General features: G+C 34.2%; 1 protein-coding gene across 4 annotated transcripts in view; it reads left to right on the top strand.

Annotated features, from left to right (window-relative positions):
* plb1 (phospholipase B1) overlaps positions 1-22,937 on the top strand; it is a 90,674-nt gene extending 67,737 nt beyond the window's left edge. The window contains exons 4-45 of one of the 4 annotated variants that reach the window (XM_087290548.1): positions 1,622-1,661; positions 1,981-2,040; positions 2,125-2,188; positions 2,524-2,558; positions 4,437-4,488; positions 4,637-4,685; positions 5,689-5,745; positions 5,827-5,895; positions 5,979-6,031; positions 6,122-6,203; positions 7,323-7,418; positions 7,721-7,789; positions 8,054-8,122; positions 8,594-8,674; positions 8,772-8,832; positions 8,922-8,980; positions 9,920-9,993; positions 10,144-10,187; positions 10,505-10,613; positions 11,213-11,264; positions 11,506-11,586; positions 11,685-11,750; positions 12,870-12,970; positions 13,084-13,165; positions 14,976-15,080; positions 15,176-15,271; positions 17,233-17,304; positions 17,386-17,463; positions 17,557-17,617; positions 18,487-18,545; positions 18,632-18,699; positions 18,782-18,825; positions 18,978-19,077; positions 19,160-19,211; positions 19,411-19,491; positions 20,022-20,087; positions 20,426-20,520; positions 20,680-20,761; positions 20,854-20,958; positions 21,363-21,458; positions 21,958-22,032; positions 22,136-22,937. In XM_087290548.1, the coding sequence (XP_087146674.1) occupies positions 1,622-1,661; positions 1,981-2,040; positions 2,125-2,188; positions 2,524-2,558; positions 4,437-4,488; positions 4,637-4,685; positions 5,689-5,745; positions 5,827-5,895; positions 5,979-6,031; positions 6,122-6,203; positions 7,323-7,418; positions 7,721-7,789; positions 8,054-8,122; positions 8,594-8,674; positions 8,772-8,832; positions 8,922-8,980; positions 9,920-9,993; positions 10,144-10,187; positions 10,505-10,613; positions 11,213-11,264; positions 11,506-11,586; positions 11,685-11,750; positions 12,870-12,970; positions 13,084-13,165; positions 14,976-15,080; positions 15,176-15,271; positions 17,233-17,304; positions 17,386-17,463; positions 17,557-17,617; positions 18,487-18,545; positions 18,632-18,699; positions 18,782-18,825; positions 18,978-19,077; positions 19,160-19,211; positions 19,411-19,491; positions 20,022-20,087; positions 20,426-20,520; positions 20,680-20,761; positions 20,854-20,958; positions 21,363-21,458; positions 21,958-22,032; positions 22,136-22,390 (3,195 nt within the window). In that variant the 3' untranslated portion in view covers positions 22,391-22,937. Of the gene's footprint in view, positions 1-1,525; positions 1,662-1,980; positions 2,041-2,124; positions 2,189-2,517; positions 2,559-4,436; positions 4,489-4,636; positions 4,686-5,688; positions 5,746-5,826; positions 5,896-5,978; positions 6,032-6,121; positions 6,204-7,322; positions 7,419-7,720; positions 7,790-8,053; positions 8,123-8,593; positions 8,675-8,771; positions 8,833-8,921; positions 8,981-9,919; positions 9,994-10,143; positions 10,188-10,504; positions 10,614-11,212; positions 11,265-11,505; positions 11,587-11,684; positions 11,751-12,869; positions 12,971-13,083; positions 13,166-14,975; positions 15,081-15,175; positions 15,272-17,232; positions 17,305-17,385; positions 17,464-17,556; positions 17,618-18,486; positions 18,546-18,631; positions 18,700-18,781; positions 18,826-18,977; positions 19,078-19,159; positions 19,212-19,410; positions 19,492-20,021; positions 20,088-20,425; positions 20,521-20,679; positions 20,762-20,853; positions 20,959-21,362; positions 21,459-21,957; positions 22,033-22,135 lie in introns of those variants that run through there. The other 3 variants (XM_087290547.1, XM_087290546.1, XM_087290545.1) reach the window with 3 other exon arrangements.
* Positions 22,938-23,903: the final 966 nt, after the last annotated feature.

Genomic DNA, 23,903 nt, shown 5'->3' with positions numbered 1-23,903 from the left:
CATTCATTCATTCATTCATTCATTCATTCATTCCTTTGGCTTAGTCCCTTTATTCATCAGGGATCGCCACAGCAGAATGAATCGCTAACTTATCCAGCATATGTTTTACACAGCCGATACCCTTCCAGCTGCCACCCAGTACTTTAAAACATCCATACACACTCACATTCACACCAGTGCCTTACAACTAAATTAGTTTATTTAATTCACCTGTACCGCATGTGTTTGGACTGTGGGGGAAACCAGAGCACCCGTAGGAAACACCCGCGAACAAGGGGAGAACAAACTGTGCAAACCACACAGAAATACCAACTGGCCCAGCCGAGACTCGAACCAGCGACCTTCTTGCTGTGAAGCAACAGTACTAATCACTGATCCATTGTGCTGCCAAACCTAAAACATCAAACTATGTTCATTCATTCATTTTCTTTCCAGCTTAGTCCCTTTATTAATCTGGGGTTGCCACAGTCGAATGAACCGGCAACTTATCTAGCACGTTTTCACACAGCGGATGCCCTTCCAGCCTCAACCCATCATTGGGAAACATCCTTTTATACCCATTCACACACATACACTACGGACAATTTAGCTTACCCAATTCACCTGGAGGAAACCCACGCAAACGCAGGAAGAACATGCAAACTTCACACAGAAATGCCAAATGACCCAGCCGAGGCTCGAAACAGAAGCCTTCTTGCTATGAGGCGACAGCACTATAACTGCGCCACTGTGTCACCACATCAAACTACAAAACAGCATACTGTTATTGTGATTTTAGTTAAGGCTCATGGAGAAATAAAAAAAAAATGTTCTTGACTGAAATCCACAAGCTCATAAAAATAAAAAACATAATTTAGTAAATACAGAGTAGGTAATATTAAATTACACATACATTTTACAAACAGCTTTGTCATTGTTAATCATTTTATCTTTATTTCATTAAAGAAAATGCTTCCAAACAAATATCACAGCAGAACAGCTGCGCAACCTTAAGCAAAAAGCAATGTCTGGTTACTGAATTATTCATAATATTTGAACAAATCAAATCAGTCAGTGATTACATTACCCAATAATAAAGACACGTTCTTGGTCGACTGAACCGACAAATCAGCTGAATGAAAATCTGAATGCATCATTTTGCCAGTGTCAAGTTCTAAATGTATGAACTGAGTTTTTAACTTTTTTCAGCAGTTCCTTTCTTTAAAAGTGTGTCCTAAAGTATCTTAAAAATTAAATGCCTTTCCAATACTTTCAGACAACAAAACCCATCAGTCATAAAGTCATTTTCAGTCAAACAGTGTGTTATATCATAAGACATAAAACCAGGACTGTAGACTTGATGTCTTACCCATAAAATGTCTCTTAACGTTAACCATAAACACCTTGATAGGTGACAGGCCAGATCTATTTAAATGAATCCCATGAAACACGTAAACTAACAGGAGGCGTGTCTGAGGATTTACAACCATAAATCAGAGCAGGTGTCGCTAAACATTTAAACAGTTTAGTTTCACAGCTGCTCTTTACTTCGGACGGATTGAAGCAAGTGAACCAAGAAGAGAAGCAGGGGATTTTTCCCATGATGGCAATAAAAGATAAAATGTTTTCCTCCTTTGCACAGATTATCATCCTGGCACTTCTAGCAAGCTGGTGTTCAGCAGGTATTTCATCACTTTTTGTTATTCTGCTCTGCTTCCAATTCAATGCATGACTCTTCTCTAGATTATTCTCTGACACTTTAATGACTGCTTTCAGACATGGATCTCATTCTTTAGCCAAATGAGAGGTTGATAATTAGTCTGTCATTGAACAGATGTGAGATTTTACATATTTCAAATTTATTATCAGTATTTCCACTTCATCCAGCTCAATTTAGAAAAGACGTTTGCAGACGTGTGACTCAAAATGTGTTCTTATATGTGACTTGTTTTCTTTGTTATGCATTTCAACGTTTAATAAGGGTGTATTTTGTTTCTACAGTTGTTCCTGGTCCTCTGTTTTGTGCAGATTCACCCGCCTCACCCAGCACTCCAGTTTCTGGTAAAAAAAAAAATCAACCATTATCATTAAATAAACATCTAGGCTTGATGTCAATGTATAACTTGCCCGGCATCCCTCTTACAGTCCATTCTCTGAGGCCAGCTGATGTATCTGTGGTATCAGCAATAGTTCTGTCTGAAGTGGAGAGGTATGTTTAAATCACAAACGCATCAAAACATCAACTAAGCTACATTGGAATTGAGGCTGATTTGTAACCTTGAAAAAGAGATTAACATAGAACAGCGCTTTAGTTTAAATGAAGATGGCCTATTTAATTCCTAAATTTAGGTCTTTCCCTGAACTGAATAGATAATTAGCCACACTGTTTTTATTCAGTCATAGTTCTTAAAACATTGTCTGATTTTTTAATGCATGTTTATAACTAACGGAGTAATCAAATAACATATGCAAATTGATATTTTTATTATGCGAATGCAATTATTATGTAATTAAAATTAAAACTATGCGTTTTTTTAGCGACAGATCCGATGAAATTAGAGCCCTGAGCATGCTGTCTGGTAAGTATTTAGTTGTACTCTACAGAAATAAATGGAACACATTATTATAATGTATAGTATCAATTAACTTATGCTAATGGAATAACTAACATTGAGTTACAATGAGAAATATTTTATTCCATAATTTTTGATCTTTGCTAATATTAGTGAATAAAATATTCATTGTTAGTTCATGTTAGCTCAAATTCGCTGTTAATTTACTCACCCTCAGAACCTTCTTCAGAACAACTAGATTATATTTCGCTAAAACTGTAGTTCTTGGTAATGTATATGGTAAATTTAAAGTCAACAACTACTGACACAAAAATTAGGCAAAAGAGCAGGCAGTTTAAGAACCTGAACATTGCACTATGATAATATTTGTATGATCAGTTTCCATATGTTATATGATTCTATTTTTTTTTAGGTTAGTCTATCCATGTTTTTGAAGTGCATTAAAGGACCCTGAGCTTTCTTCCAACAACTTTTGGTGTTGAAAAAGTTTTTAAAAACTAAATCTTATAGAAATTATTGATAGTTCGAAGGGATATATTGTCTGAATTGTTGTTGTAAATTACGCTACAAAAACATGGCAATAAACTGCCAGTCCTTTTTTTACAGAATATTATTTTGATTACAATATTTTGATATAATGCAATTCATACTGTAAAACAATAAACTGAAAACGTCTCCTTCACAGAAAGAAGAAACTGTTAATTAACAGATATTTTTTATAGTATATTAGATTTGAGCTTAGAACTGTTTGCAGACGCTGTGCATTAATGTCTTAAAATATTGCCTTGCACAAACTGCTGTGGTTTAAAAGTAATTAATTTAACTCAGAACTAGAACTTAGAACTTTGAACTTAAATGCTTCAGAACTATTATTCATTTTTACTTCATGTTAAGTAGTGTACATTTAATGTTAACAAATGAAAAACTGTTGTTAAGTATTACTGAAATAAACAAATACTGTACGCGTATTTTGTATAAGTATTCTGTTCCAGTTACACTAGAATGTCATTAGTGACTTCTTTATTTTCAACTACAGAGCTTTTATCTGAATTGTTTTGTGTGTGTTACTAAGTAATGTATTGATCAAGCTCACAGAGACCCTTTACATGTTTCTGTGTGATTGTCAGACTTGTTTAAACCAGAGCTCTGTGTAAAGGTTTGAGAAAGGTTTGATTCGAGTCCTTGAAATGCAAGTCAAGGCCAGGGCAGAGATACACGTAACCATTTGACAAGCTGATTTCTCAGACATTAATATTTACAGATAATATAAATTACAGTATATGACCAAGTGTATATACTGTAGCAGGAGTCAATTTGTCTGAAAGACAAGAAATAACATATAATTTTTAAATTCATCAGGTTGAAAAATATCTTTATCTCAATCAATGTAATAATAAAGTCTTATCTAAGCATGTACACTTAAGCACTTTGTTTTAGGCTGATTTGTCTCGGCCAGTCTGATATGATTGGTCTGTTCACTACTGTTTGGGATATGCTTATCTCATGGTTGTATTCTCATGGAGCTCAGAGGACAGCAGCTCTGTTAAACTTTATTTCTCATCTTAAAAGTGCCATTTAGTTTTTCATTTATCCTGAACAATTTGGTTAGATTGTAAAATTTGCTTAATGATTGTAATCATTTCTCAGCGATTGTCATAAAATGGTAGGCTGATCAAAGGCAGACTGAAAGAAGGGGAAACAGAAACTCTACCGATAACCTATTGTCAAGTCAGTAAATTAGGGGCAAGGACCCATGTTAAGCACATGGTTATGTGAGGTTACAATCATGTTATTTAACAGTTACAGTATCTGAAAGAGAGACAGAAAGACTCAATAATTAACTTTCAAGTGACAAAATAACATGTTTTTACTTTTCTGTCTTAGAAATATTGTCCACCTTTAACCCTCATATATCAGCTGTTCTACCTGACCAAAGGTACTAATGGAAAAAAAAACATTATCAAGCTATACAACATTATATATACTCTATATTTTATTATATTTGTAATGACTGTGTGTGTGTGTGTGTGTGTGTGTGTGTGTGTGTGTGTGTGTGTGTGTGTGTGTGTGTGTGTGTGTGATAGGAGTTTAATGGAAAAAGCAGAAGACATGCAGTTCCTGGACCCCACTCAGGTATAGAGTAAATACTCTTTAGGACTTTTATGACTGTTTGTCCCGGTCCTGCAATTATCAAACGTGTTATCTAAAGGTTTTGTTTCTCCTAGCTCGAGTATAAGTGGCATTAACTGTGATAAGCCTTTTTTTATTTACTTTAATCACTGTCACTACAGTTACAGGCGGTACCCACAGCTAAATTGAGAACAAAAAATGCGGTATTTGTGCAAACATTAACAAACAACTTGTTGTGAGCTGTTGCAGTATTCGAAGAGGACAATGAATGAGCCATAGCTCTTGTTAACTATATGATTCTGCAGGTTATTACATCAGTTGGTGATGCCAGTAACTCTGTACGAGTTATTCAATTCATTTAAAAGATTTGTTTGATGGGAGAAAGATTCATTTGATTCTCATTGAATTATTCACCTAACTGTTATGTTTACAGCATTTACGTCTATAGTAAAAATACAAGTAGTAATTTATAGTAAATATTTTAGTGCTCTTGTATTAAACCATACAAAGTGTAAGTATTAGTACTAACTATCCTGAACTTATAAACTATAATAAATACTGTAGTATACTTTAGTTTTTATTACAGTAAGCTGTCATGTATTGTAGAAAGCAATATAGTATTGGGTCATTTCTTAACATCACTATAGCTTTATAAATACATCACTATATTACCACATCAGATTATTTAATCTACTTTACTATAGTATGGTTTGAAAACACTATTATTTACTGTATAATAAATTACTATAGTATTTTTGAATGTTTAGCGTGTGAGTTCGTGGCATAAGTTGATTGTCTTTGTATTCCTTTTGATAAAATAACTAACAATATTGCATCAAAAATATAAACTCCCTTATATTACACTGTAATTCAAAGTAAATATTGTAAACAATACATTTTAATTTAATGGATAAGCACTCTTTAAAGTTAACATTATATGCCATTTATTAGATTTTTTTTGTCTAAGAAATCCACTGTAAATGTCACTTGTGTCATTCTCTTTCAGTGGAAGTTGCTCCTTCTATTCATACCAGTTGATGAGATCTCTGTGTGCCCAGACCAGGTCAGACAAGTGACCACGAATCCAATCAAGCTAAACAGTAAAACAATCAAACTTCAGATTTAATTCTGCATTTGTTCTTAGGATCTCACTGCAGTCATTGATGAAACAGTTAACAGAGTTGAGCAAACACTGGACTCTCTTAATGAGAAGGTAAAATTAGTCAATATCATCTAAACAAACATTTTTAATTAATAGAGTTCATTTACAAAAACAGCTTTTTTTTCCCTTTTCAGTTGAAACACACATTGGTTCATGTTGTGGTTTGGAGTGGACAGTCAAGTGACCGGTCAGTATTAAGAGAACATTCTTCAAAAAACAATTCAAATGAGATTCTGTTATAAACAGTTTTAATTTGTGAGATCATTTTGCTTTTTAGAGTCTGTCAGTTCAAATGTGAGCAAGGATATGATGAAAACAAATGCAGACTGGATATGTTAGTGCTTATGGCTTCATTGCAGGTGTGTAAAATGTGTTTAAAATATGCATATGTGCACACAGGGGTGGACTTAATGATTTTGGGGCCCTATGCAAGTCCAGGTAGATGCCCTGCATTGACTTAAAAAAAAACATTTTCTTGCTCTATAGATATTGTTTGTAAATAAACTGCATTTTAAAATATATATTTAAGTAAAACCTTTACAATTGACAAATATAAAAACAAGCTCATAAAGTAACTATGTACAGTTAATCATTCATACATGTAATCGTGACTTTAATATTTGCATGTGCAGTACTGAAGGAACGCTCTGCTATTCATGGGGACTCCCAGTTTTGATAGAAGTAATAATGTTAAAGTCTTAACGATTATTGAAAGATTTGACAACATATAGAAATTTTTAAAAAGAGCTATAGTATATGATTAATATAGGCTTCTTGGCATTGTTCGGGGCCCCGTAATTCACCAAGGCCCTAAGCAGCAGCCGCTTACCTTACCTGGTTAGTGAAGTCCACCTCTGTATGCACACACACACACACACACACACACACACACACACACACACACACACACACACACACACACACACACACACACACACACACACACACATAAACACATACATACATGTTCAGCATATATGAATACACCACCCACAAATCTCTCATTTAAATTATATTTTTAATGAGAGGCTTTATAATATTATATTTGTGCATATAAATTAGATTAGTCTGTACTGAAGCCAAATCTGGAGTCTATCTAACAAAATAACTTATAATGTTTTAGGAATTAGTAGCTCAAATTTTTTTGTTCAGTTTTTTTTTTTAATTTAGTTGAAATTTTGTAGGTTTTAAATTCTTTTCTTTTTCTTCTTTTTTTGCAGCATTTTGTATGAATTTTAATGTATTATCTTTCCATTTATAAAGATGCTCTGTGACTAAAATATTATTTTGATAGATATATCTGTTTAATAAATCTGTTTTGTTCATATGCACCAATACATATTACACATATTCACTGAAAAATTGATAAAAATATTCATTTTCAAAATATCAATAATAATATTAATTTATGCTGAGCACTGTACATGTATGAATTTTGTGAAATCAGTTGTTTGACATTTATGTGTTTTATTGGACAGGAATCTCTCAGTGCTCTTTTAGAAAGGAGAGGCTGGTTCAACGATCAAGAGGACTTCAGTGTAATGCTTCAGTCCAGTCCAGTGCTGACAGATCCAGTGAGTCTACAATATCCAAATATTATTTTACAGACAGACAGACAAATATGAATAAATGTGCACTTAAACATATGTAATTTAATTTCCTTTCAAGATATTAAATAATCAAAAATTATTGTAAATGATTATAAATCTAACCATTGCAATAATGAGATCTGAGACTTAATGCTATTTGTATTTAAAAGAAATATTATTTTTAAAAGAAACATACACCCTGGGCTACAGAAACAAGGCCACTACTTTAGCAATTTTATTATGGAAAGTTTTTTATGCAAATATGTACTTTTTTGTTTTAATTTCAGATGACATTACCCACGCCTGACTCCTCAAATGACATAAGCTTGGTTGTTTTACAACTCTGGGCTAATTTGGTAAGTTAATAATAATGCGAGCAAAGTATGTGTACAGTGTTTCCGTTAAGGTGAATTCCTGGACACTTTCAAGTTCTAAGCGGTAATAATAATAAAGGCCCTGATGAGACTGATAACAGACCAATAATCAGCTCTTGATGATAAGATTTAATCTAAAACCCATACAACCTAAAAGCCCATCTAATACCACGTATCTAATCTTGTCTTTATATAAGGAAAAACTTGAGCTTTCTTTCTAACCAATCTGAATTATTCTTTTCACAGCTCCAGCCAATCACAGACAACACTGAGATGGATGGGTGGGGCGGAGTCACCGTTCCATGTCCTACTGAGGTAGTGAAAGTATTTGATTTATGACCTCTTCAGCATTCATAAAGCAAATTGCTGAATCAGAGTCTGTTCATAACTGCCCCTTTATCAGACCAAAATGTTCTCTTTATGTTTTACACAAGTTTTTGCCCTTCATATATGATAAAGACATTATAAAATTCTGTATTTTCATTCACACGGTAAAGCACACTGACAGAGTCTAAAGATTAACCACACCACACACTTTAGTCAGACTGGTGTAAACATCTGTTGGAGCATGTTTTTGCTGAACGAATATGTTAAATAGGCCTTTGTTGGGTCATAAAATGGCTAAGAAATTATGGTTATTGTCAGCATCTGTAGTGTGTGTATTGACCTTTATATGTTTGTCTGTGAATTATTTTTTATGTTTGAGACTGTATGTTCAAATTCTTCCAAAACAGAGAGAACCATGCGCATACATTATGGTTTTCTAATCCTACTGTTCTGTTTCAGGAAAAGCCATTTTTGCGAACACATCAAAATTCAGAGTCCAGAACATCACAAACAGCAGATTCACCTCTACTTGTCGACCCAGTGAGTTCATTCTCACCATAAGCTTGTCCTGCTGCTTGACACGTGTTTCTCTTGTACTGCATCTGTCAGATATGATTCAGCTTTCTGCATCTTTCAGGTGATGGGGAGTGAACTCAACTGTGAGGACATGGCTCCATCTCCCAGCATCCCTACCTCAGGTAAACTGGGATCTCACACTTTAGTACCGCTCACTGTTTGGGAACTACAGAAGGCTCATAGTCTTTTTTTCTATGTGTCTGGTTTGTAGTTCATGCTTTACGGCCAGCAGACATCAAAGTTGTGGCAGCGATAGGTGATTCTTTAACGGTGAGGATTATTTTTTCTTTTCGTAACCACCTTTGGCTTTTTATACATAGGCTATCATTATTATTTTAATTGTTTAGTACTATTTATCAGAGTTGATTCAGTATATTATTCAATGCATGTGTGGGCCAAAAAATATTTTCAAATATTTTCACCTTTTACAATCTTTGCTGATCCTTCCTAAAATATATGGATATATACCACAGAAACTCCACACAGAAATGCCAACTGGCCTAGCCAGGGCTCAAAGCAGCGACCTTCTTGCTGTGAGGCAATTGTGCTACCCACTGTGCCACCATGATGCCCTTAACAAACAAAATTGAATATGTAGGTTAATCGATGTCCTCATTGGAGTGCGTAGAACACTGTTTCCTTATCCACGTAAGTAAAGGAGTAAAGTAAAGAGTAAAAGTAAAGTAAAGAGAACGTAAAGAGACTGAATGGAGAAAGTTCATTCTTTATCCTCGTGTAGTTGGTCTGTTTCTCGCCTGTGAAGTGTTTAGTTTTTCCATTCAGTTTTTCCACTTACAAAGTTGCCATGTAAATAGCAAATGCGCAATGGCGCAACACTACTGACTCTCAAAGGAAATGTGAGGTGATACCCTGTTTTTATTTTATTTTTTGCACGTTATGCTCAAAACAAACCCATAAATTGTTAGGAAAATAAGCACAACCCTGTTAGACTGTGCGCAAACTGTATTTTTCCGTCCTTTAAAAAGCAAAAGTGGATTAGGACATGCCCTTAATGCTTTTGTGCCATGCGCTTTAGACTTTGTGCCTAGATTGTTAAAATAGAGCCCTTTGATTAGTATAATTCACTTATTTCTGCCTAAGTATGTTTATTATTTTATATTATATTTTTATTTGTATATATATTATTTATATTATTTTTATATTCATATGTGCAATTTCGTGATGTCATTTTCTTTGTCACCATAACAGGCAGCCAATGGGGTAGGTGCTGCTCAAAATAACCTGCTGGGTGTGATCACAGAGTACCGAGGCCTGTCATGGTGGTGAGTGTCTATCATGATCATCCGGTTAACCGTCATTTCAGTGCGCACAAATGGTGCTGGTTTAATGCATGTCTAATCTGAATGTTCAGTGATATTTCATCAAGCAGAAGGCAGTCATGTTTGATTTTAATGCTTTTATCTGTCTTTCAGCATTGGTGGAGATAAGAACCTGTCATCTATAACCACTTTACCAAGTATGTGCAAGCTCTCATAATAATATGGTAATCTTATTGTTATATATGTTAGATTTATATGGTTAAGCATTTATTAAGTCATAAAAAATATAGTAATCGCTGTACAATAAATGTTTCAAACAGCGTTTTAGAACAGCTTTACATAACTTGTAGTTCATGGAAAAAGTTATGCTTGAGCCCATCTTTAACAAAAAGAAAGCCTATAATGTGCTTACCCTAAAATGCTCTTTGACTTTGGCATTTTAAAGGTTCAAATAGATTCATGAATCTGTTTCGAGTGATAATTTAAGCTTAAGATAATTTTCTTTGTCATTTAGACATACTGAAAGAGTTTAACCCTTCAATCAATGGCTATTCTGTGGGAAAAGGAGATGAGGATTCAGCACAAAGCTTTCTGAACCAAGCAGTACCAGGAGCCAAAGCTGAGTGAGTCACTTCACGTCTAACAAACCAATGGATAACGAATCATTAAACATATTTCAAAATGTCCCTTTTCCTAAAATGAAAAAGCTATCATTTTTCAATCTTCAGTACGACATGATCCTTCATATATCATTTTAACACACCTATTTGTTTCTCAAGAAACGTGACATATGTTGATTATGACATTTCTTTAATGAAATTCAAGAGATCAGCGTTTATTAGAAACTAAAAAAGTTGTTGTTGTCCCTTTCAATCTTACTTTGAATTAATGCATCTTTGCTAATTAATAATTTCTTAAACAAAATAATCTAAATGGCAGAAGTCTTTTTAAGAGTGGGTCTGGATGCAGACCTGGTGCAGTGCAATCTGAGCTGCATCCAATGCTTTTTAATGCGCTCACCTAACCCCACCCCTAACCCTATCCATCACAGTGACGTCACTCACTCCATTGAGTGCATTGGGTCTGACATTGCATCGCTGAGTGATGCAATCTCAGCTTGCATCATAAAGGCTGCTTCTAGATACCATTGTTTTTTAATGATAGTGTAAAGAAAGAAAGTATTATGAAACAATACTAAATGTCTAATTTTGCCATTTTGCAGTGATATGGTGAAGCAGGCTCATGCTGTTGTTAAAAGAATGAAGGAAGACTCAGTAAGTCATTTGCAATAAATTCTCATGTACCCAACGCACTTACACTTGCTTTTCTATTGTGCTAAAGTGCCTATCTAACCCTGAAATAAGACTAAGAAATTATTTAGGTTACATTTATATTTGTCCATTTTATTTTCTCAACACATCGGATGTTGTTGTACTTGTTAGGATTATTTATCCCACACAGTATGGACCAAAACTGAGCAGCACACTAAGTATGAACCTTTCTGTCTTCTTTCAGAGAATTGATTTCGAGAACGACTGGAAGATTATCACAGTCTTCATTGGAGGAAATGACTTATGTGCCCACTGCTCTGATACTGTATGCTGATATTAATTGAGACTGATTTATTTATTACTGTTTTATAATTAGATCTGTAATTAGTGTCTATATCTCTCTTTATCACTATATGCCCTCAGCGGTACTATTCTTCTGATAACATTGTGAAGTATATCCGTGAGGCTCTGGACATTTTGCACAATGAGGTGAGGCTGTTTTGGCTCTGATTTTGTCATTTTTGATACAGACATAATGTTGGTTTAAATTAGGTTTTGAATATTTCATTTAATAAAGAGGTAATCCCTGTTATCTCTGTCAAATCTAAAGTGTCTGTAAAAATGAAAGGTTAATCACAAAGAAAGAAAGAAAGAAAGAAAGAAAGAAAGAAAGAAAGAAAGAAAGAAAGAAAGAAAGAAAGAAAGAAAGAAAGAAAGAAAGAAAGAAAGAAAGAAAGACATTTCTGTACTATTTCTATGTACAGTATGTGACCCTAGACCACAAAATCAGGGGTGGCCAAACTCGGTCCTGGAGGGCCGGTGTCCTGCAAAGTCTAGTTAACTTCAATCAGACACACCTGGGCTGGCTAATCAAGTTTTTACTTTTTAGAAACACCCGTGCAGGTGTGTTGAGACAAGTTGGAGCTAAAATCTGCAGCACACCGGCCCTCCAGGACCAAGTTTAGGCACCCCTGGTCTAAATTAAGAGTTTTTTCTAAGTTGACATTTATACATCACATGAAAACTAAGTAAGCTTTGCATTGATGTATTGTTTGTTAGGATATAGGACAATATTTGTTTAAGATTATTTGAATATCTGGAATCCGAGTATTCAAAAAATTTAAAATATGAGAAAATCCTCTTTTAAAATGTCTAAATGTAGTCCTTAACAATGAATAATACTAATCAAAAATAAAATGTTGATATATTTTCAGTAGGAAATCTATAATGTATATTAATAGAATTTGATCTTTATTTGGCATAAAAGAAAAATAAACAATTTTGACACATAAAATGGCTTACCCATGCAACATAAGACTGCAACATGTTATTCATTATGGGTGCAAATTTCACTAATATTATTATAATGAAAATAAAATTAGTAAGAAAAAGTGCTATTAAATATGAAAAGTTTTGTATAGATAAAATTTCTGACTTTAAGACCTTTCTATATACTGTAAAAATTGCTTGGTTTTTTATGATAAGCCTGTATTGTAAAGCAAAAACTATTATAAAATGTAGCTATTCACCTGTTTGCTAGACTTCACAAAGCTACTCAGAATATGTAAACCCCTGCTGCTACTGATTCAGTCATGTCTTGTTCTCTAGGTTCCTCGAGCTCTGGTAAACCTCGTGGAGCTGCTGGATATAGTTCCCCTTCGTGCACTTCATAAGGACAAAAGCAATGGTTGCCCTACCTGGCTGGTCAAGTAAGTTTTGTCCTGTACAAAACTGATTCTCCTTATTTCTGTCAGACTCATTTAGAAGAACTGTTATCTGTAACTCTTCATGCATAATTTTGCTTTGCTTTTATATTTTTTAGTATTATGTGCCGTTGTGTTCTGCAACCTAAAGATGAATCTCATGAATTCCAGACATTGCAGGAGTTTAACAAAGCCTATCAGGTACACAACGTTTTCAATTTATTTTAATTATTAGTTCTTTTAGGTTTTTGCCATTCATTAGTGGTCAATAAAAACAGCTCAGATTTACTTGTAGCTCTATGACCGGAAATCTAAGTCAATTTTCAGAATTATACTTAGATAAAATCATTTAAATGTAATTTATTGCTTTTTATTGCTCAATATTGTTTTTTAAGAAATATAACATTTAAATGTACTGTCAAAAATTCTTGCTGCCTTAAATGTGTTTGTTGCATCCAATGAACTTTTCTAGACATCTCAACTTACATCAGTCAAACTGACTTAAAATATTAAGTTAAACTTTGTATAACTTAAACGTGATCAACTTATTAAAGTTAGTTAAAGCAAAATATATTTGTTGTTTTCATTTTTTGTCATTGCATTTTTTCCAGTTTGCTTAGTTTTAAGATGAAAACTCATTGTAATTGTGGTAGGAAAAGCACAGCCCAGTTGTTGAACAAACAAATACATTAATTTGCTAAATTTGAGAATAATTTTCTTTTGATTTAGCTATCATAGAAGAAATTTTGCAGCAAAGCTTTGCTCATTTTGATCATTAAATTATTTGTGTATCTAATATCATTAGATAGATAATAATATCATAGATAAGAGGTAAACAGGTTATGTCTTTCTTTAACAAAGAAATACAAGTTTTAATAGCTTGTTTAACAGATTGTCTTAGTAAATAATCACAGAAAACAAAGTGCTGCAAATACTGCCTCAGCTATTGAGAATAGTAGCAGCAAAAGTAATTGTAGGCAATAAAATCCTTAAATTGTCCTATATTATGGATTTGTTGATTATTGATATTACACTATAGAGTCACATTTTATTTTAATGATCCGTTTGTTGAATTTCAGTTACATTGCATCTACATGCCAACTAATTAGATTATAAGTAGACTCTTAGGTTGGGGTTAGGGTTTGGGTTAGTGTAACTTGACATGTACTTGCAAAGTTTCTTATTGTCAGTTAAATGTCTGTTGAAGGAGCAAATAACAGCAGATAATAAGCAGTCTATTCTCTAATGGACCATAAAAATAATAATAATAATAATACATTTTATTTATAATGCACATTTTCTAAGACCCAAAGCACTACAACAACAGAGAAATCAAACATGCAATAAAATATAAGTATACATTTAAAAAGTTCTAAAATATAAACACAGAATAATCAAGAATCTAAAAATTCAGTCTTAAATAGATGAGTTTTTAGCATCTTCTTAAAACTAGCTTGCATGGAAGCATTTCTTACAAAGTAAGGGAGAGCATTCCATAATAGGTGCAGCAACAGAGAAAGCTCTGATTTTAGATTTTAGTCTACAGGGTGGTTGTTGAAGGGTGAGAGTATCAGCAGACCACAGGGAGCAAGAAGGTGTATACTCGTGAGTGAAAATGTCACAGTTAAAGGAAGGAGCGGTACCATGTAGAGCTTTATATGCAAGTGTGAGTGTTTTAAAAATGATACGGGACGGAACTGGGAGCCAATGCAAGCTATAAAGCACACCAGTAATGTGCTGCCGTGGTGGAGTGCGTGTGAGAATGCGTGCTGCTGAGCTTTGAATGTACTCTAGGCGTTTAATTACTTTAGCAGGTGAACCAAGAAAGAGTGCATTACAATAGTCAATCCTAGAAGTGACAAATGCATGAATGAGTCTTTCAGCATCTGGTTGAGAAAATAAAGTGTTTACCACTATAGTTATGAAGTAAAAGAATATGAGGTTAAAATGAACATGATTATAAAATGTAACTGGTTAAATGTCCATTATACTTAATGTGTTTTATTTTCAGCGTGGGATGTGGGAGCTGGTGGATTCTGGCCGATATGACACTCATGATAATTTCACTGTGGTCCTGCAGCCATTCTTGAGAAATGTTTTTCTTCCCTTGATGGAGGTGCAGAACAATGTTTTATCATTTACAGCACAGACTGTCCTTTCTTGATCTGCTTGTTCTCAATCTTCTTCGTTCATTGATTTTATGCTTTTTAGGACGGGAGACCTGACCGTTCTTATTTCTCTCCGGACTGTTTTCATCTCAGTCAGAAAGCTCACACGCTCATGGCTCGGGCTCTCTGGAACAACCTGGTCAGTATTTCATAGAAAAAGATCCTTAGCAAAGCGCATATGTTCCATTTTAGTGTACACATTTTAAATAACTTGTACAAAAGAAATTTTACACACATAAAAAGCATATATCATCAAGTATTCTTAACACATACACTTAAAATATCAAAATAAGGGTGAAATCATTTTTGTTGTCATTTAGCTTAACAGATGTATTTATGTACAGTAAATTTATTTCATTTTGAGCTTAGCCAGTGCTTAATAAAATATATGACAGAATAATTATATTACATCACATAATCCAAATACTTCTAATCATTTTGCTGACAAATGAATTAAAAAAATAGTGTTTTGAAGTACAGAGGTGAAGAATGAATATTTAAAAAATGACAATTAATTAGTATTTTTTGGAGCGCATTATATAGAATTTTTACAAACCGTACATAGAGTCTTTTAACAGGCTATCAAATGCTGCAATTGATGTCTTCTGTAAATCATGCTAACAATGTACACTCACTGGCCACTTTATTAGGTACACTTCAATAGTATCATGTTCAAGAAACCAGTCTGAGATAATTCATACTTTATGACATGACATGTTATCCTGCTGGAAGAAGCCTTTAGAAGATGGGTACACTGAGGTTATAAAAAGATGGACATGGTCAGCAACAATACTAAGGTAGTCTGTGGCGTTGACACAATTCTCAGTTGGTACAAATGGGCCCAAAGAGTGCAAAGATAATGTCCCCCACACCATTACACCACCACCACCCGTCTGAACTGTTTATACAAGGCAGGATGGATCCATGCTTCATGTTTTTGTTCATGCCAAATTCTGACCCTACCATCAGAATTTTACAGCAGAAATCAAGATTCATCAACCCAGGCAACTTTATCCCAATCTTCTATTGTCCAATTTTGGTGAGCCTGTGTAAAGTGTAGCCTCAGTTTCCTGTTCTTAGCTGACAGGAGTGGCACCCGTTGTGGTCTTCTGCTGCTGTAGCCCATCCACCTCAAGGTTGGACATGTTGTGCGTTCATAGATGCCCTTCTGCATACCTCAGTTGTAACAAGGAGTTACTGTTGCCTTTCTATCTGCTGGAACCAGTCTGGCCTCTAACCTGTGGCATCAACAAGACATTTTCACCCACAGAACTGCCACCCACTAGATATTTTCTCTTGTTCAGACCATTCTCTGTAAACCCTAGAGATGGCTTTGCATGCACAAACCGATGGATCAGCAGTTTCTGAAATACTCAGACCAACCCGCCTGGCACCAACAACCAGGCCGTGTTCAAAGTGACATAAAGGCAGTTGTACCTAATAAAGTGGCCGGTGAGTGTATTTTAGTCATATTTTTGCCCAGAAAAAATACAATTAAACGAGACACTGTCCAAGGTTTGGCTGCAGACTATTTCAGTTTGTTAATGTACTTACAACTGAAACAGAAAATTGAGTAGGGTGTGAGGCTTTTTTTTTTTTTTGCATCATTCCCTCATAGCAAGCTAATGTTAAAAGAAGGTATTGATAGAGTTGAAAAAAAAAAAAGGTTGCCATGGAAGCCCTCAGGTTGACATCAACAGAGGAACTGTCACTACAACAGTTGGAGCAAATGGTTTAAATGAAGATTTTTTTCAAAGATCTGTGGATTGTCTTTATTAGTGGATTAAATAAATTATTTACATTAATAATTACAATATGATCTAGAAAAAAAAAACATTTTACATTTTGCTATCAACCAGACTTAAAAGTTGTCTTTAATAAAAATGTCACTTTTATTGTTTTGATGCTTGAAAAATGTAGCAGCAGACAAACAATACAATACATGTAGCAGCATTTCATTTTAACAGTTTGTAAAACTGTATTTCATAAGGAAATTCAAAAAAAATAAAATAATGGTCATAATATTATGTATAACCATTTTGTTCATAGCATGCTTAATCCAAAATATTTCCTGCTTCATTCCCTCCCTCCCTTACTCAGATGGAGCCTTTAGGTAACAAGACTGATAAAGAGGATTTCACTGCAGGAATCTCTCTTAAATGCCCAGAAAGAGTGAGTTTTCTTCTACATTATGCATATATATCTTATGTTAACTCTATAGTTCTGTCAACAATGTTTCATTTTCTTCTTTAGTCATCCCCCTATTTGAGGACATTTCATAACAGCAATTACACATACAACATTCCTGAACCTTCTCCTCCACCCCCAACAGTAAGTTACACAAATATTAATAATGGATCTAGTGCAGCTTTAGAGTGATCAGTGTGTTATGTATTGTAACATGACTCTTGTCTTTCACTTTAGAACTGGGGAAGTGATTTCTCATGTGTGGACACAGCGCCCTCTAACACTTTACCAACATCTGGTAAGTAAAAAAAAAAAAAAAAATACATTTGAGAAAACAATTATATAGGTTTTACTATTAATTAAAATTAAAATAAATAATAATAATAAAAGATAAAATAAAAAATTTAATTAAATTAAACTAAACTAATTTCCCAGTGATGGGTTGCAGCTGGAAGGGCATCCACTGCATAAAACTTATGCTGGATAAGTTAGTGGTTCATTCCACTGTGGTAACCCCTGATTACTAAGACTAAACTGAAAAGAAAATGAATGAAAGAAAGAAAGAAAGAAAGAAAGAAAGAAAGAAAGAAAGAAAGAAAGAAAGAAAGAAAGAAAGAAAGAAAGAAAGAAAGAAAGATAAAATTAAATTAAATAGTTGGTTCATTCCACTGTGGCGACCCCTGACTAATAAAGGGACGAAGGCAAAAAATAAAATAAAATTAAATAAAATAGGTGGTTCATTCTGCTGTAGTGACCTCTGATTAATAAAGAAACTAAGCGAAAAGAAAATGAATAAAATTAAAAAAATAAAAATTAAATAATAAAATAAAATATGTGGTTCATTCCACTGTAGCGACCCCTGATAAATAAAGGAACTAAGCAAAAATAAAATAAAATAAAACAAAATAAAATAAAATGGGTAAACTACATTAAATGAGTCATCTGAGAGATTTTCCAATGAAGAAACAGAGAAATAATATTGACATTCGTGAGTTCAGAAAAAATCAGAAAACACGTTTCAATTTGAACAAATATTATGGCGTGATTCATTATCTTTCGTTTATTATGATTTTATGATTTATTAACGTTTATCTTCTTAGATTGTAGCAGTGCTTTGTTGTTGTGTTTGTGTATCCAGGCATTCATGTAACAGCATTTCTTTATCAGTTCACAGTCTGCGTCCAGGTGACATTAAAGTAGTGGCGGCTCTTGGAGACTCACTCACTGTAAGTGTGCTTGTATATTTGTGCATCCCTCTGTGTTTCATCATGCTCTGAATATCATTGTTTCTCTCCCTGTCTGCATGCGTCAGGCCGGATTTGGTGCAAAAGCTAAAAACATTCTCCAGCTGCCGGATGAGGAACGCGGGGTTTCCTGGAGGTCAGATGTCAAACTTTACTTAAGGAACTCTATTCTTGCATTATATATTTCTTTTATTCTAAGTTTTTAATTTGATTGACAGCATTGGTGGAGATGATACATTGGAGACTGTCACCACATTACCGAGTGAGTATTTTCTTGTGTAACACCTTATCTAGTTTGTTACTGGTTGTTATTTGCTAAATGGTTACATTTGGTAACACTTAAACTTACTAAAAATGAATTGGCTAGGAGTAAAACTGGTTTAAAAACATCATTATATCATACTATGTCATCAGACATCTTCAAGAAGTTCAACCCAAGTGTTTTCGGCTTCTCCAAGGGGAAAAGTAAACGACCAAATGGCTTCAATATGGCAGTGGGTGGTGCCAAAGCACAGTGAGAAGCACACATAAATGCATATAACACAAAGACAATACACAAAATCCTCCCAGCTAATGCTTTCTTTCTGCATATTCAGGAATATACCAGCACAAGCAAGGGATCTCATCACAGCTTTGAAGGAAAGCAAGGTTAGTATGCTTATTCAGTTTATTGAAATGTTGTAAACCACTGTACAATGAATAAATGCATTTCATGCATTTAAAGGACTGTTCCTTGTTTTCTTTGCTACATAAAATGTTTTATATGCAATTACGTGCCAACTCCAGCAAATTCCACCAATTTTTTGTTTGGCATTAAATGTGTTCCACACTGCTCTCTGTTTTTCAGGACGTGGACTTTGAGAAGGATTGGAAACTGGTGACATTGTTTATTGGAGGAAATGACCTTTGCCAGTACTGTCATGACCGGGTGAGTGAATGATTCTTAATAAATGCTCTCAGAGGCACATCGTAAATGGTTTCTTTTTGCGTCAGAGCACCTCGGTAGTGAACTTTAATATACTGAAACTAGCAGAGAAATGTGCCATTGCTTCATTTTAAATGTAATTTCATGTAATCAAAACTATTCTCATTTATATAGACCTGCAAAATGAAACTAAATAAATAAATATACTAACCACATTATTATCCTTGCCAGGCCAGTAGTTGGCAATGTCACTTTGTAGAGAATAAGGGTGCACACAGTCTTGAAGCTCAATACTAAAGGTTGGGTTGAAAATCAATATGCATGACGTTACTTATTTTCACAAGAGCTTTTTAATAATGCACAAAATAACCATATTATTTACAAAAACTTCACATTTTCAGCCTCCCAATATGTTGTTGTCAAGCAATTGCATTATGAAAACAATTCTGAAAAAAAATCGAAGTACAGTATCTCTAAATCTGCAAACAGCAGTTAAATTTTGCTTTGTGTGTTGTTGTTTTGTCTCTACTCAGGCTGCTCTGTCCTCTTCAAAGTATATCGGTCACATCAGAGACAGTCTGGACATGCTCTACAATGAGGTGAGAGAGACACTATACCTTTACTTTCATATAACTGGTGAGCTCATCTGACTGTGTATCAGACATTATTCAATTCTTATGAGTTAGAAAATAATTAGTAGTATTGTTTTCATAAGAATTACACACTTTTTTTTACATAAAACATTATTTTTATGTTTATTACCAAGTGCTTGCATATTTATTTTGATATTTTACTGACTGGACTGGAAATTAAAAAACTGCCTAATAGTTCCATTTGCATAATTATTAAGTAGCTTTTCTTTTAAAGGACCCAAAAATGAGATATAACTTGCTCTGAAAAATTATTAGTAACCATTGGACAAAAACCTTTTGTGCAGGTTCCCAGAGTGCTGGTGAATTTAGTGGAAATCTTACAGGTTGAGGATCTGCGAATGATAAAGAGGGACACACTGGGCTGCAGCCTCCTCCAAAAGTAAATCAATCAATCATTAAATTATGCTCTGAAATGATCATCCAGTGTACACCAACATTTTCATGTGTGTGTGTGTGTGTGTGTGTGTGTGTGTGTGTGTGTGTGTGTGTGTGTGTGTGTGTGTGTGTGTGTGTGTGTGTGTGTGTGTGTGTGTGACAGAAACATGTGTCCGTGTTTTCTGAGTCCACGTGAAAACTCTCCACAAATGAATGAAATGAAGAAGGTCAACAGAGATCTGCAGGTCTGCAGCCAAACAAGTTGTCTTTTCATTTAAAGCTGATTAGCTGTGTGGACTTGACATTCAGTAATAAAGGTGTTGTTGTTTTCTGTCAGGCGGAGACTGAAAGGCTGGTGTATGGGGGACGGTATGATGGAAGACATGACTTTGCGGTGGTGCTACAGCCCTTTTTTGAGAACACTGTTGTTCCAATGGACAAGGTCTGTGCCCTAAAATATTACAAAGAGTAATGAAATCTCATATAAACAACACATTCAGACAACAAATATAGTCAAAGAGTTTCAGTATCAGGGCCAATACTGTAAAAGAAATATCGAATTTTTACGATAAACTATTGCATTTCATTAATTTATAGTGTTCATACACCAGTCTTTTGAAGTAACATTTACTGAACACATTCTTTTACAAAACAACAGAAAGTAATGTTAACAAAAATCCTAAAAAGGCAAGTGAATTTTCGCAAAGTCAATTTACAGTTATTCACCTTTATTTTAAGGAAAATGACTGTTAAACAGGTTACGGATTTTTACTGTAGCATTTTTACAGGTTTACCATGGAAAAGAATTTTTCACAGTGTTGCAACTAATTTTTCTCTCTGCATTAGGATGGCAAACCAGACGTGTCTTTCTTTTCTGTGGATTGTTTTCATTTTTCTGAGCGTGGCCATGCAGAGATGGCTATTGCAATTTGGAACAATATGGTAAATGAATATGAACTTACACACACACAAGCTGCCTCCCGAATGACACACTTTGCACTTTTACACTACACTTATACACTATAGTGTTTGATCTTAGTGTCATCCCAAATGGAACACTAATCATTTTTTTACTAATTCATACTGTTTCCTAGACAATGTTTAACAGTAGCAAAATTAGAGAAATAAATCAACAAACTAACAAATAGTACCTGTTGGAGTACAACCACATTCACAATCAGGAGATAGCATAATTTTATCTATTAAAGAATTTTGCTTGTCCAACCAAAAGATAATAGTAAAGAAGAGAATGGATAAAGCCAAGTCCATCATCCGTTATTTTTTTTTTCTTAATTTTTAATGTGAATGCACTATATTCAGTACACTTTTTATATAATAATGTTTTTTCTAGTGCATAAGTATGTAATTTGGGATGCAGTTCCAATCTCAAAGAATCTTTCCCATGTTAAATACCGTATGTCTTTGTCCTTCTTTGCTTTAGCTGGAGCCTGTAGGGAGTAAACAGAACTACAATAATTTCACATATGACCGCAGTAAGATCCGCTGTCCCACAGAGGTGAGTATATAACCAATATAAACAATTGTTTTATATAGATCAGTGATGAAAATGTGAATTAAATTGTTCTTCAATTATTTCTTTATCTTCATGTCTTCTCCAGGAGCATCCCTTCATCTTCACACGAATAAACAGTGGCCCCGAGGTTCCTATGACAACAGTACCCACCACAGTCCTACCGGGCACCCCTTTGCCTGCTGATTGTGCCAATGATGTTGTGCCAGCCTGGGCAGCTGCAGTTCTGGCTGTAGGAGGATTGATGATTGGCTGGATCGTAACCTGGATGATCTTCTACTATAGAGAACGACGAAACAGAAAAAGAAACCAGATCAATGAAATGAGTGGAACAAAGTTCTAATAAGATTTTAAAAACAAAAGTCAAGTTAATTATGTTAAGGTGTCTTTACACAGCTGAGTTAAAGCTGCTTTTTTGCCTGATTAAAGTTCAGTGTAAAGTAGCTGGATTGCAAATGCATTTATGTCACCTCTAAGCGTCTGTGTAAAAATACTATAAATGCCAATTCAGAAGTATCTCTGTGCTACTTTTGCAGTTTACGTTTGGCCGTACAGCCTAAACCCTAATCATCTCTCCCCTAAAAGAAACATTTTTTTGTATTTTTTTAAGTATGTATATTTAATAAAGGTATTTTATAAACAATTTTAACTCTTGAGCATAAGCAGTAGATGAAGTGTTCAGATGTCTATAAATTAATTTATTGCTGTAAATTATTTGTGTAGTATTTTTTAGTAATATGATTGTTTTAAAATAAACAGAACAATGTAGAAAATATGTGATATATTTTAATGAGACAAAAAAAAATTATATATAATAAGTATTTTCTTAACCTTTGATCTGTGATCCCATTAGCAAGTTATTTTTCATTAAATTGTGTCATTACACAAGACGTTTTTGATTTGTTTTGTTTTGTTGTCATACATAATATTGTACAAAATGTGTAACAAATACTGATCTATAATAGTAATTTTACACTACCTGATAAAAGTTTTGTTGTCTACCCCAGTAGTAGGGGCAACAAATAATAAATTGACTTCTAGTTGATCATTTAAAAAAGTGGCAGAAGGTAGATTTTTCAGATGAATCATTTGTTGAACTGTTTTCCAATCATCACAAATACTGCAGAAGACCTATAGGAACCCGCATGGAACTAAGATTCTCACAGATATCAGTCAAGTTTGGTGAAGGAAAAGTCATGGTTTGAGGTTCATTCAGTATGGGGGCATGCAAGAGATCTGCAGAGTGGGTGGCAACATCAACAGCCTGAGGTATCAAGACATTTGTGCTGCACATTACATTACAAACTACAGGAGAAGGCAAATTCTTCATCAAGCGCTCTTCATACCTCAGTTTCCACAACAAAGTTCCTAAAAGCAAAGAAGGTCAAGGTGCTCCGAATTGGGCAGCCTTGTCACCAGACATAAACATTATTGAGCATGTCTGGGGTAAGATGAAGGAAGAGGCATTGAAGATGAATTCAGAGAATCTTGATGATTGCTGGGAGCCCAGCAAGAACGCTTTCTTTGCCATCCCAGATGACTTTATTAATAAGTTATTTAAGTCATTGCAGAGATGTATGGATGCAGTCTTCCAAGCTCACGGGAGTCATACACAATAATAATTATCTTTCCACTGCAGCATGACTTTATATTCTAAACTGTACATTATTTCAGTTAAGTAACAAGACTTGTCTAAGCAAAGTCAGATCTTACTGTCCTAATTAAATAATTAAAAATCGAGGCATGATCATATTTTATTTCAGTAAAATAAGCTTAAACTTAATAAGCTTAGAAGTCAAGTTATTATTTGTTGTCCTTAAAATTTGGATAGACAACAAGACTTTTGTCAGGTTTAC

The sequence above is a fragment of the Danio rerio genome, chromosome 17, assembly GCF_052040795.2.
Source record: "Danio rerio strain M-AB ecotype USA chromosome 17, GRCz13ab, whole genome shotgun sequence".
NCBI classification, from domain to species: Eukaryota; Metazoa; Chordata; class Actinopteri; order Cypriniformes; family Danionidae; genus Danio; species Danio rerio.
Note: the sequence above shows the minus strand (reverse complement) of the source record. Positions and strands in the feature narration are given on the sequence as shown.